Here is a 14,063-nt window from a genome sequence, read left to right as displayed (position 1 = left end):
CCTCCCATTGTATTAATTTAAACCTGCTGATGTCAATGAAGAATCATACTAACTGATAATGCATTGGCAACATTAACGTTTGTGACAAAATATCTGATTCTGAATGCAGAAAGTGTATTATATGAAATGTTAAATATAAGTGATCTCATTTTCCCCCCTTTGTTTTTGATGCTTACATTCTTGTTTTTCTTTTTTTCCCTATTTTTGTTTTACATCAATGTCTTGCCAAACAAACAAGCAGAAACATAAAAAATAAATAAATAGATACATTTAAAAAGTCAGTTGAAGAGACCAGTTTTTTTTTTTTTTTCCCCCCCATGAATGGCATTTATCTCTTTTTTGCAAATGAGCTCTTCTTATATATATACACTGAATAGTTTTAAGGCATGGCATGTGTTTTGTTTTTTTTTTTTTCTTTTTTTTTTTCAGTTCCTCTGTGCTCCTTGTCATCCGATGTGAGTCAGCCAGTGCTGGTTGGCAGGTGGTATTAAGAGAGAGGTTCCAAGCCCTAAAGCCAACATTAGATTAGAGGTCATACTAAAAATTCAGAGGGTTTGTTTGGATTGCTATTGATGGTGTAGAAATGTGTGATTCACTCGTGTGGGATGCACACATACAAATCCCAGTTTTCACTGCCCTCTTGCTAAAATTATTTTGGCGCTTTTATAACTGAAGAGAAACTGAAAGAAAAATAAAGTTTTCTCTTATTACAGCTGTGGGAAAATATATGTGATGGTCTAATGAGTTGGTTTAACACTAGGGTTTTGTTTTCAGAGTTCATTAAATTTGCTGTAGGCTATTACCAGCCGTGATTCCTCTATGACTGTTGCAGTATAAATTACGACAGCTTTATGGCGGTGTATTGTGTTGTAAAGAAAATGTAATGATGAAAATGACAGGCTGCTTGAATCGTAGAGCAATTGCAACATTTATTGAAGTGTTGGCTTTCTTGTATTGATCTTTTCAACACATTACAAAAATACATATATGTTCAAAACAGCAGATGTGTACTGTTCTGAAATCACTTTTTTTCACAATGATGCACTCCCCCAAAAAAAGAACAAGGAAAACTATTTTATACAAAGAGTGTCAGTGAAAGTTGTGAAAAGTGATAGATGAAAAATGTTTTTTTTTTTTTTTTTTTTTTTAAATTATAGCTGTAAGTGCCATCACAAGACCTTCAACCAACCATGAGAAGGAAAAAAAATATATAGCAAAAACATGTTGCCCTAAAATGTTTCCTAAAATTGATTTGGAAAAGCATTTCCCCCCACAAACCAATTTATAATTCCCAGACAAAAGTTCTTCCTTTGTGTAGGATGCATTCATTCCTCTTTTTTTTTTTTTTTTGTTTTTTGTTTTTTTGTTTTTTTCTTCCTATTTTCATCTTACATCCATGTCAGAGAGCTTCACCAAACCAATAAGCAGAAACATATACAAAAAAAAAAAAAAAGAAAGAAAAAAAATCAGTTGAAGAGACCAATAGTCAATTTACCGAAAAACAATAGCGGAATAATTGCCACCACTTTTGTTAGAAAAAAATAATCTGGCATGATTCCTCAATATTACATATACAGTTTCTCTTCCCCTACAGTGAACAAGAAATCATAGTGAAACATACTCATGAAGATTAAATCCCTCCACCAGCATAATCATACAAAACTGCTATGGCATTCAAAAACATTTGAAAGGAGAACATTGGAGAAAACAATACTTTATTATCATTTTAAACACTTACACAGAGTATTTCATCAATGGCATACTTCAACACTGTAAACATATTGTAAGACTGAATGTCCGTGTATGATTTGGGTCTCTGTCAGGGTTCCACTATCCATTATTTCAGTGTGATATTTTCAGAAGTAAATGACTCATTTTGGCCTCAACTCAGAACCAGGAGTTCTCCGAGGATGAATACAACGATGTGCGTATACAACAGGATCATAATGTTTCTCTTTCATGCATCATAGATCAAAATGTGTCAGCAAATCAAAGGGAACTCTTCAACCAACATCTCTTGTTGCAATTTTTCACCGCCAGATACTCAGGGTGTAGCTGAATGGTTTAGGGAGAGCTGTCACGTATCATTTTCTTTAAAAAAAAAAAAAAAAAAAAAAAAAAAAAAAAGTACAAAATGAGGAATTTATATTTAAGGTGTACTCCTTTTCCAATCCAAACAAAATGGCAGAGATAAAACATGGCAACAGGCCAAAAAAAAGGTCAAACCTTTAAGGGAAGATCATTCTGATGATTTAGGATGGCAGTGCTAAAATGGAAGATGTAGTCTCAGTCTCCTTTCATGTGGCTCTCTCCCTCTCACGCTCACGCTCTCCCTCTCACTCTGACGGTCCCGTACAAGATGTGGCCAGTCGATGTGCATTTGGGTTAAAAAAAAAAAAAAAAAAAAAAAAAAAAATTTAAAAAAGAAGACACCTTTCATAGGCTTCCAGTTTCATTCAAATTACTTTTATCCTTGGTCAAAGGTCCTGTTCTCTCCCCCAGTATTTCTTTCTCGCTCTTCATTTCACAATTTCAAGCTTTCATTTTTACAACAAGTATAGCCCTTACTCAAGGTCACTCGGGCCATCCCCCAGTGCAGCTGTGTTCAAAATTATCATAACTCAAATAGCCTTTTTTTGATTTGATTTGATTTTTTTTTTTTTTTTATTTTATTTAACCAGATTCATTTCAGGATGAACGATGCAGAAAATAAAAACTGTAATCCCCCCAAAAGTCACAAACATGCACACTGTCTCAAAATCTGTTATTGGAAGTTAAACCCATATCACTTTGTGAGGCGAATAAACAGGCTCCCTTTTAAAAGCCGACCTAATGCATGAATCTGAGCTAGTGAACTGTGAAAAGACACCATTGGAGAGAGGCTTAGAGCGCAGAGAGAATCACACACACGCACACACACACACACACACACACACACACACACGCACTCACACACTCTAACACATGTTGACATGAATTTCATATGAAACCATTTTGCGAATCCTAAGGGGACACGGGAAGTCAACCCGGGTCAGACAGAGTTCCCCAGACACAAGAGACAGAACCGTTCAGGAAAGTGATATGTTTGTTGAAGTAGCTTTAGTCAAACAAATTGCCTTTGAGTAAAAGCATACATGGGTGGGGTGGGGGAGATAATCAGGTGGGTCTGATAAGCAATAATGTATTGTAGTTACACTTAGCATATACTGTGGACGATGCAAGCAGCTGGTCCTCTGATTGTTTTAGTTTTAGGCCATCTTTCACGTACAGTCGGGGCTACTTTAACATATAAAAAAAGAATATATTTACAAACATAAACAGGACTGTTCTCCTTCTCACATTAATCACAAGTAGTCTTAACTTATTTAATATCTTAAATATGGTGGTTTAATCCTACATAGGGAATGTACTGAGCATCAGTTAAGGGTACCTCCATTAAGTGCAACCTTTATGTCCTGACTGAAACAAGGAAACAGGACACCAATACAGTAACTGCATTTTGATAGTATTCACATGCCAATGTTTTAAAGGACAATTTCCCTGAATAAATTACGTTTTAACTTATTCAGATCTATAAGACAATGGTGGATTTTTAAAATCCAGCTTGATGTTTTATTGTCATAGTGACATTCAGTGCGTTAGGCCTGTATGAGGGAATGGATTGTAGTCCGCTGCTGCAGTTAATATAGAAAACAATTACTATCATTACTTTTAAAAGCTAACGGCTTCACACAATTTTACTCTTACAGAATAATAAGCTTCCTTAAAGGAAAAGGGAAAAAAAAAATATTAAGGGTGACTTCTTTCCAGTTATCGCTTTTTAGAAAAAAATGTTTTTAGCACATTTCAAAACTAACTCCATATGAAATCCCACAAAGATGTATCTGCACATGCCAAATATCATTACAAAAATCCAATAAATACAGAAATTATTGCACAGTAGAAAGGCTCCATGGATCCCTAACTGATAAAATCCTCAGACAGGTTGCCAAGAAACACCAAGTTGGGCATTCCAGACAACTTCTCATTAAAGTTTCCCTTTGTTTATATTTCTCAGGTGGCAGTTTCTGTGACAAGAAAAAAAGATGAACATCAATCAGTCTCAAAATTATTCAAGAGAGAGATTATCCAGCCAAGCCCCATAGTTGAGGAAGTGGTTATAGGGAATTTGTGTGTATGTGTGTGTGTGTGTACATGTGTGTATGTTTGTGTGTGTGTGGATGTGTGTGGCGGTGTTTGCTTGTGTGCACTGCAGGCTGTATCAGTGATGGCTGGTGGGCTTAGCCTCTGTCCGCTTGCTCTAGTTTGACCTCACTGGCCATCAAATGTTCACCGTGCCACTTCTTCATGTGTTTCTCCAGCGTGCTGTAGACACTGAAGGGCATGTGGCAGATGTCGCAGCGGTACACCTCCTTCCCAAATTGCCCATGGGTCTTCATGTGGCGCGTCAGCTTGGAGCTCTGGGCACAGGCATAGCTGCACAGGTCACACTTGTAGGGGCGTTCACCCGTGTGGCTGCGTCGGTGCACTGTCAGGTTGCTGCAGTTCTTGAATATCTTGCCGCAGTACTCGCAGGTATCACTCCTCCTCTCCTTAGAGCTCGGGGGCCGGCCGGGTCCGGGTCCCCGCAGGAGGTGAGGGGTGCTGCTCCCACTGCGGCCCGAGGCGCCACCCCCTTCCATCAGCTCTCCCGGAGGGGTGGAGAAGCGAAGGCTACCTGTTTCGGACGAGGAGTGCTCGGACGAGGTGGCGAACGGGGACTGCCGGGCATCTGTGAATCCAAGGAAGGGCTCTCTGATGAAGTGGCGTGAAGCAGCGTAGCCGGCCAGAAGCTGGGAGTAGACGTTCTCAGGAGAAATAAGGGGTATTGTAGGGGGAAGCTCCAACTGCTCCTTCTCTATTTTGATCCTCTTGTTGTTGGACGGGCTCGGGCTGGTGATGGGAGTCGGCTGACGCTGGAACAACCCCGGGAAAGAGTCCGCTTCAGATATGCTGACCCTGCCGTTCATCATGGGTCTCTGGTCCTCCTGGTCATCTCGCTCTTTGTCCTGCTCCCGCTCTGTCTCTCCGTCTCTTTCTGGTTCTCCCCTCTCACCGCCATCCCCATTTGGTTGTCTCTCCAGGCTTCTCTTGCTCGGGTTAAGTCTCAGGTGATTGTCCAGGTGGTTGTATGGATGCATGATGCCCACCCCGCCACTGTCAGTCACTCTGTCCCCACTGAGGGATTTCTCCTCTGGAGATGGTCTCGGGCCATTCTCCCTGTTCTGGCCGAACTCCTGAGAGTCCTCACTGATGTTGGAATCTGGCCGACTCCCATTCCTCAGCTCTTCCTCTTCTTCCTCTTCGTCCTCTTCCTCTTCTTCCTCTTCTTCCTCCTCATCTTCATTATCTAACACCATCCCTCTTGCATCTCTTTCCCTACACTTTTCTTCAGCCTCTCCTCCTTCTCCTCTGCTTCCCTGTTCTGGGGAACTGCCCATAGACCCGGTCTTGCTGTGCATATGTGTCTTCATGTGCCTTTTGAGCTTGCTGGCCTGAGAACAGGCGTGGTCACACAGATGACACTTGTAGGGTCTCTCTCCTGTATGGCTGCGCCTGTGGACGATCAGGTTACTTTGGAACTTGAAGGTCTTCCCGCAGAACTCACAGGATTTGACTTTCCCCTGGCCCTGGCTCTGGCCCTGGACGTCGGGAGGGCTAGTGGATTCGGGTCCCCCCTGTGAGGTGGGTGGAGGTGGGGGGTAGGTTAGGAAGGACGGAGGCTTGGAGCCAGGCTGGAAGAGTGTGGGGCTGAGCAGGCGGTGCATGGGTGGCACACGGTTGGGTGAGAGGGGAGGTGTAGGCCCACCATTATTGGTTGTGTTGCCTGCCAGCTCTCTCAGACGGCGGGAGAAGTCCATGGAAGGAGGATCCATGGGTGTCATCCGCATCACCCTCTCAAAGGCACTGGGGTGCTGGGACAGCAGCCCCATCTCCTCTGGGCCCAGCCGCTCGAGGGGGTGTCTGGGAGGAGGCGGAGGACTGACGAAGGGCGGCGTGGCAGGCAGTCGGGTCTCCATGTACCCCGGGGGTGGAGGGTGATCCCTGAGCAGGGGGGCTGCCATGCGGAGCAGGTGGAATGGGTTACTGGTGTCTCCGAGGAAGGTGGGGAGAGGGGAGCGGGGCAGGGCGTCAGCACCCGGCGGTGGAGGCAGAGCCATGCGGGGAGTGAGGGAGCAGTTAACTGGGTGGTTATCCAGGTAGATGCGGATACCGTGGGTGTGCTGCGCATGCTGGAGCAGGAACCAGGCGCTGGTAAACGTCTGCTTACAGGTGGTACAGATGTAGCTGGATGGCTCATCTTTATCTGGAGGCCAAAAGAAAGAAAGACAGTGTTCAGTCCATTATTTTTATTTGTGTTTCTGCAATGCCCAATGTGGGCTTTGACATGTATTGTAAGTACCCATTAACTATGCAGTGAGCATCACAATTAGGTTGCACTCTGTTTCAAATCAACTTGCTTGACAGTATCTGACTTCATTTACAACCTGTGAGAGACAGTTTGAGGAAATTAATTGTGCCCCCTGTCTTTAAAAAGAAATAGTTATGAGGTATTATATGAGCATTGTGTGTGAGCTTCTTCCATGTGATGTGTCTGTGTGTATGCAATTGTTTTTTGTGTGTACGGCAGTGCGTGCATGTGTGTGTGTGTCTGCATGTCTACAGGCTAATGCAGATGGCAGGTACTGCCCTAAGGCCACGACACATTATGCTAATTCTAATGTCAGCTAGGCTTTAATATACAGATCCATCTCGTCTACTCTGCCTCTGTCATTTCCATATGGAGATAGCAGAGGCAGCCATGAAGAAACGCACCAATGGGAAAATCGGAAACATAGGAGAGGGGAAGCAAGAGGGAGGGTGGAACCGAGCATTAGAGAGAAAGAGAGAGACAGACAAAAGGAGAGAGAGACAGGAGAGGAGATGGAGATGATATGTAAAACAGTGAAAATCCCCCCAGTCTTAACGCAGCAGCCACATTAAACACGACTCTACATCACTGGTGCAATAACAACTACAGTAATGCAATATGTGGTGCACACAGGCTCACACAAACACATACGCAAACTCTACGTCACCCATTGACAAATTACCCCTTTAAATGGTGAGACTTAATAATCCCAAATGAATCTATCAGTCAGCGTGGCACGGGCTTGTCAGCCTGTGTGCGAGCCATAAAAAAAAAAAAAAAGCCTAGGTTTGGATTCATCTAATTCGACGCAGGCTAGCACTGAGGAGGGAGGTCGTGTTGCCTTGCCTTTCCAGTGACGCCTGCCTGCCTGCATCTGCTTGAAAGGCATCTGCATCTACTTTATCATCAGCGGCTACCGCAGCCGGAGTCAAGTTGGTACGGTGGTCCCAAAGCCTGCAGCCCGGAGGGGGGAAAAAAGGGAGGAGTTGCTCTAGCCCAAAGTCTTAAGTGATCAAGAATATAGCCCTTAAAATGGCTGACTGCCTCAAAGCCACCCATTGTCATGGAATGCAGAACACACACACACAGACGCAGATACATGAACAATCAACAACCGTCAATTTTTAACTTGACTTTTTTCTTTCCCTTTCTTTCCACTTTTTTCTCTATCTCTCCCTCCAGTACATTTCCATACACTCACAGATACACGCACACACACACACTCGTGGAGACACACCGTGCAGAGCAGATGAGCAAAAGCTGATGTTGGATCAGTGTCTAGTACAGGAAGCTGATTTGGCGGTGTGATTGGTTTGGCTTTGCCCCAGGGGAGATGGGGTCAGAGAAAGTTAATGAGGGGCTCATTTACTGATTCTGTCTGTTTTTCTCTGCTATTAGTGGGGGCTCTGGTGTAGCCGTCACTCTCACTGTTTGTGTGGGGTGGGACATGGCCTGACTCCTGTTGGTAACATGCGTGTGTGTGTGTGTGTGTGTGTGTGTGTGTGTGTGTGTGTGTGTGTGTGTGTGTGTGTGTGTGCGTGTGTGTGTGAGTGTGTGTGGCAAGTGGCGGGCTGCCTGCCCGTGTTTAGTTTGGCTAGGCTTCACACGGCCGCTTGGCAGCAGTGTGCTGGACAGCTTAACAGCTTGGATGGAGAGGAGAGGGAGAACGGGAAAAGAGGAGGAGGAGGAGAGGGGGTAAGAAGAGAGGTGGAGGGACTTTAAGGGCCAGACGTGCTTGGGTACACACACACACACACACACACACACACACATTGAGGCTATTTACGTGCCCCCAGGGAATAAGAGGGGTCCCCAGACTTGGGAGCTATATAATCTCATCAACACAGGGGGATCAATATGAAATGAAGAGATGAGATTGGGAGTGGGATTGATGATCTCACTCGATTTGTCAATTTATTTATTTTTTTCATTTATGTGTAAAGGGATGTAAAGCAGAAAGCAGAGCTATCTGTGCATTTTCTGCCTGCACACATGGCCCCATCAATAGAACAAGCCCCCCAATCACCCTCCCCACCCCCATCCCGTCCCAGCCATCCGGCCCAGCACCATCACCACCACGAAAGCAACACATTTGCATCTTGTCATATCTTACACCGCGTTGCCATATGCTGTTAAAGGAAGCGTGGCAGCTAATAGAGTGGCAGCTGATGGCTGCTGGTTAATGACGGCCAAAGACAAATTTCATCAACTTCCCAAACAAGCAAGCGGGGGGAGGGGGGAGGGCATAAAAAGAGAGAGGGAGGGAAAAAGAAAGGATGGTAAGGATGGTAAATGGGAGAATGCAAGGGCGAGAATTAAACAGAGGGAAAGAAATTGAGGATAGATAGATAGATAGATAGATAGATAGATAGATAGATAGATAGAGGGAGAACATCAGAGAGGAGGAAGTATATGTAAATGAGCCAATCACAAGGAAATGTTATAATGACAGTGTCATGGTGTGAAATCACCAATCAGTCCCCATCAAGAAACATGCACCCTTACATGGGAGCCAGCCTCCGCCACGAGCTGCAAACACACACACACACACACACACACACACACACACACACACACACACACACACACCCATCGACACGTTTAGTTACATACATCCTCACTCTATTCAACTGCTCACATACACAAGTATACATTTCATTCAATAACACACACCACACACATACACACATATACATGCTGGGAGAGTGTGGATGTTGCTGCACAGTGCTCCAGCAAATAAAAGCCTTCATTAAAGAATCACGGTGGGCCGTGTCATGCTTCAGTTTGTAGTAATTACAGTCGTCTGCTCGACATGCAGGCGGCGACCCCTCGGCCGCTGCCGGCCAAGGTCAGCTCCCAGTTAGAGGAGTTACATTTGCCTCTACACACATCCACTGATTCTGGACCTAATGGCCCAATTTACTCTGGCACATCCCACACACACACACACACACACAGACACACACCACCTTCTCTGTTAAGTGAATGTGACAGAGATGGGAGGTTAAAGGAAATGAAACTGATTCACAGAGAGATTTAATATTATGCTATATATGTATCACATGTTTTTATGCCATTGTGCTATCAGAGCAACAGCTTGTGAACCTTGCTTGTTTGATGAAATTCCCCTTAACTAGAAAAAAAAGAGAAGCAAAAAAAAAAAAAAAAAAAAATAGGCACCCAGCCTGGCAGCCCTTCCCATGATGGGGAAGAACACAATGCAGACCTGAGACCAGCTTAGGAGGGCAGCTCTTTGACCCAAAATGCAGGCTAAGGGCCAGGAGGCCTGGAGGAAGTTATTAAAGCATTGGCACATGCGTGGAGCTGAGGTGGGCCAATAATAACACTCTCCTTCTCTCCTGGGTTGGATTTTTTTACTAAACCACCGGGCCAATTAACCCAGTCTTCGGGGACTCAGATCTGAGCTTTACATCAGATTTTATTCTTTCCAGATTGCCTTTTATAGCCATTATTTTGCCTTAAAAAGTACAAACAAAATGCCAGTGAGCGAAGGGGAGCCACGGTATTGACTGTTCGCATATGGGCAGTGCAGAAATGTTGGTGTGAGGTTGGAGGGATTGAAATAGACATCAGGCGCACGGTGCAGACATGGGAATTTGTGCTTACAGTAATTTAAGAATCCACATATGCTATTCCTCTGTCCTGGGACAATTCAATCTATATTTTCCATGCATGAGCTCTCTCCATTTATGTTGCACTTACATTTTTTGGGGTTTTTTATCTGATGCTGTTGTCTAGAGGGAGATGCAATAAAACCACAGAGCAATAACAAATCTCACAAGACAAAATTCAACTTTGTGATGTTATCACTGACGGGCAACTTTGATATTTTCTATTTATAACGATTGGGAGAATGACTTTGTGGACTCATAATGAGGATAGCAGTGCATGTTCACTAATGGCAACTGGACTCAAAACCCGAGTAAAATTAGGTGGCATTTGAAGCCAGCCCACCATACCCTCCACCATATCCTCTCTTGTATACGACATTAACAGTATAGGTAATCTGTACTGCATCAGACAGGCTGAAAAAAAAATTATCACAACCAGAGCTTGCAGCATTTTGAGCTTTAAGGTATAATGTGAGTATAATAAGACTCTGTTTATGCACCAATACAGACATATTGCATGTTCTTGCTGTTAACAAGGAGGCGACTCCGACACCAGAAGAGCTGTTATGTGTCGTATGAGTGCGTGTGTGTGTGTGTGTGTGTGTGTACTGCAGCATTCCTGGGGTTCAGGTTCGTTGTACCGCTCCAACATTCCATCAAGGGCGACAGAGCACCACGGTGACAGATTAGCATACAGAACAAAGCCACCCGCAGGCTAGGCCACTGGGACCCAAAACCTGCACCCCCCCTCTTCCCCACCCCCGCCCCTGCCTTGCCATCCCCTGCCCACTCTGCACACACACACACACACACACACACATACACATGCATACATGCAAGCACATGCCCTGGGAGTACGTGTGTGTGTGTGTGTGTGTGTGTGTGTGTGTGTGTGCACCTGTCAGGGGTTAGCTGACACCTCTGGTGCTGGCAAAGCAGCTCCTCATTAGCATGGCTGTGATCTCGGGGTCCCCAGGGGTCCCAGCCTCCTCACCTCACCCGCTGCCCCCACCCTCTCCTGTGCTCCCCTCCTCCTCCCCCTCTCCCTCCTCCTCCTCCTCCTCACACCTCCCATCTCTCTCACCTCCGCTCCCCTCCACTCCGACGGCTTGTTTGTCATCACAGGGGCTAATCAGGAGGCGCGAGGCCATGCGGATCAAGAGTGTATGTAAGCGTGTAGGGGTGTGTGTGTGTGTGTGTGTGTGTGTGTGTATGTGTGTGTCTGTCTGTCTTGCACCAAAGGGAATAGGGAGTGTGGATGGTAAAGTATGGGCTGGGGAGTGCAGAGACTGTCACACATATGCAGTGAAAGAGAGAGAGAGAGAGAGAGATGAAGAGAGAGGGGGAGAGAGAGAGAGAGAGAGAGAGAGAGAGAGAGAGGAAGACTGTGGAGGGTGGCAGTAGCAGGCAGGGGGTAAGGCTCTCACACAGTGTGACTGGCTCCATGCTAACTCAAACCAGCTTCGGCCGACTAACCATGCACATGTGTGTGTGTGTGTGTGTGTGTGTGTGTGTGTGTGTGTTTGTGTGCGTCTGCAGCCAATATGAGTATGACCAGCTGAAATGCCTGACAAGCCAGGGAAAGGATTTAAAGAAACAGTGCTCCCTAATATGTGTGTTGAAAAGTGTGTGGGATGGAGGGAGCATCTTCCAAGAATACGCTCTCTCCCTCTCTTTCGCACAAACACACACACTTACAACACACACACACACACACACGGGTCAGACACTCTAACCCTTCTCTCCTTCGCTCTTTGTTTCTCCTCCTCTCTCTCGCTCACGTACACACCAAGGCACCTGTACGAGGTATCCGGGTACTCCGCCCTGACCCTCATGCCTTCTGGGATGCGGGTCAAATGAACAATAAAAGGGATCAGGTATCTCTAACCACTCACACACACACACACACATACACACACACACATACGTGCACAATGAGCGAGCCCAGCTGTACAACAATAAGTGAGTGAAAGAAGCTCTCATGTAGCAGACGAAGGGAGTGTGTTACTGCCATGAGGCAAGCTATCCCAGGGCACAGGGGACACGCCGTGAAAAATAACTGGAAAGACCTCTCTGTCAGTAAAGAGCTATGGCTCTTGGCTCAGCCTCTAGAACAAAGAGAGAAAGAGGGAGAGAGAGAGAGAGACAGACAGAGAGATCGAGAAAGAGAAGAAAAAGGGAGCTCCAGAAAGTGCATTAGCTAAGCTCTCTGTGGCATGTCTCTAAGCCTGACTCATCGCCATTCACTGCTAACTGGTCCCAGTGCCTGCATAGATGTGTGTGTGTGTGAGTGTGTGTGCGTGTGGGATCATGCATAGGTTTATGCCTCTGCCTGCATGTGTGTGTGTGTATGTGTGTGAGTGTGTGTGGGGGTGCTAGCTGGCTCTGCTGTCTATCGTGTGACGCTGAGGAAGGTGATGGATGACACTCACTGGTGCTTGTGGTTGCGAGAAGATGTAAGACAGAGGAGCAAAACTGGGGAGAGGATGAAAGAGAGCGATTACAGAGGGAAAGATGGCGGGTAAAAGGGAATCGAAGGAACCGAGTTAAAAGTTAAAGAGTTAAAGCTGCAATAATCAAAATCGTCAAGGGTTTATTTAAGTGGAGTCTCTCGGGCCAGCCGCTCTCTTCCACAGCGTTCGAGCCCTCCGGAGAAAGTCGCTGTGCAGCTCGAGTGCAAAGACGGAGCTGGGAGCGGCGGCATCGCGGCGTTCGCGGAAATGTGACACACAGAAGCGAGGCGGGAGACCACGGCGCTATCCGTGCATGGCTCATTTCTAAGCAGCGGCTGAAGTTGCGACGGCACGGATGCGGCGCCGACGTTACACACGGCGCTGTTATACGTCGACCGCCTCGGCTAGCCAGTGCTAGTCGGGGGTTTAAGAGGTGGTTTCTCCTCACGCAGCTCGCTAACCGCCAGCTTATACATTTCAAATCTGCACACTTCTCTCCTCGTAAATTCTTCTTAATGAAGGCCGGGCCCTCGGCAGAATGCACTGTCTGTGCGAGTGAAGACAAAACCATACCATTGGCTCAATCAACTCTACTGCCATACAACAAGTCTTCCCTTAATTTGTCCATTAATGAGAAAAGAGTGTTTTTTAGCTGGAACCACAGCAGCCAAGAAGGAGCCCCACTTCATGTTGGCTGTCGACCGTCCTATTTCCTCCACACCTTCTTTCTACCCCTTTTTATCGCTTCCGTTTTCTCAGCTTTATGTTTTGCTCGCACGTTTTGATTTAATCCCCACCTCTTTTCCTCTTTTTCCTTCCTCTCTGCCTCCCTCTCTTTCCCCATCTCTCGTGATCTACCTTTCTCGTCTTTCCGTGCACTCAGATACCCATTTACGCCTTCATCATCTGCATGATTTAGCTGGTTAGAATCCTTCGTTAGCTCTCGATTGCAGTTGTTAAATATTCAAGTTGCTTATGGCTCATCTTTGATTCAGTCTATCCGACAACATTTTTTCCCTGCGTTGACGACACGCAGAAGAGAGGTGGTTAGTCAGAAGTAGGACCACAAAGCGGATATGGATGTGGGGAAATGACCAAATATCTTCCTTCATTACTGTATCGGCCTCAGGCGCACAACAATTCAAACGGGCACGCAGAGGCATTCGAAAAAAATTGCAGGAGCCACATGAATCTGTCTTGAGACTCATTTCAGTTAGGACCGTTTAGGCGCAATGGACAGAAAAAAGTGGAATCAAGCACATCATTTGATGGTTGAGTCTTTCATAATTGGGTGGCTGGCTTATAAATGACATGCTTTTTTCCATGTTTTTTTTTTGTCAACTGAGTCTCAACAGTCCTCATTTTTGTGATTTCATATGTAAAAGACAGTCAAAGGAGAGAAGACGAGGTAGAGATCTGTGATTTTCATGTGACAGCAGCAGAGGAAATATGACAATACGCCATAAAACAGAAAAAAAAACAAAAAAACAAACAAGGAATGGCTGGTGTCATCATTAGGTAGATGTG

General features: G+C 45.5%; 1 protein-coding gene across 1 annotated transcript in view; it reads right to left on the bottom strand.

Moving 5' to 3' along the window:
• Positions 1-2,122: 2,122 nt before the first annotated feature.
• The window catches only part of LOC115356476 (B-cell lymphoma/leukemia 11B-like), a 32,176-nt gene continuing 20,235 nt past the window's right edge, over positions 2,123-14,063 (bottom strand). Inside the window, exon 4 of the mRNA XM_030047643.1 lies at positions 2,123-6,346. Within this exon, the coding sequence (XP_029903503.1) occupies positions 4,281-6,346 (2,066 nt within the window). The 3' untranslated portion in view covers positions 2,123-4,280. The remainder of the gene's footprint in view (positions 6,347-14,063) is intronic.

Source organism: Myripristis murdjan, chromosome 24, assembly GCF_902150065.1.
Source record: "Myripristis murdjan chromosome 24, fMyrMur1.1, whole genome shotgun sequence".
Classification (NCBI taxonomy): domain Eukaryota; kingdom Metazoa; phylum Chordata; class Actinopteri; order Holocentriformes; family Holocentridae; genus Myripristis; species Myripristis murdjan.
Note: the sequence above shows the minus strand (reverse complement) of the source record. Positions and strands in the feature narration are given on the sequence as shown.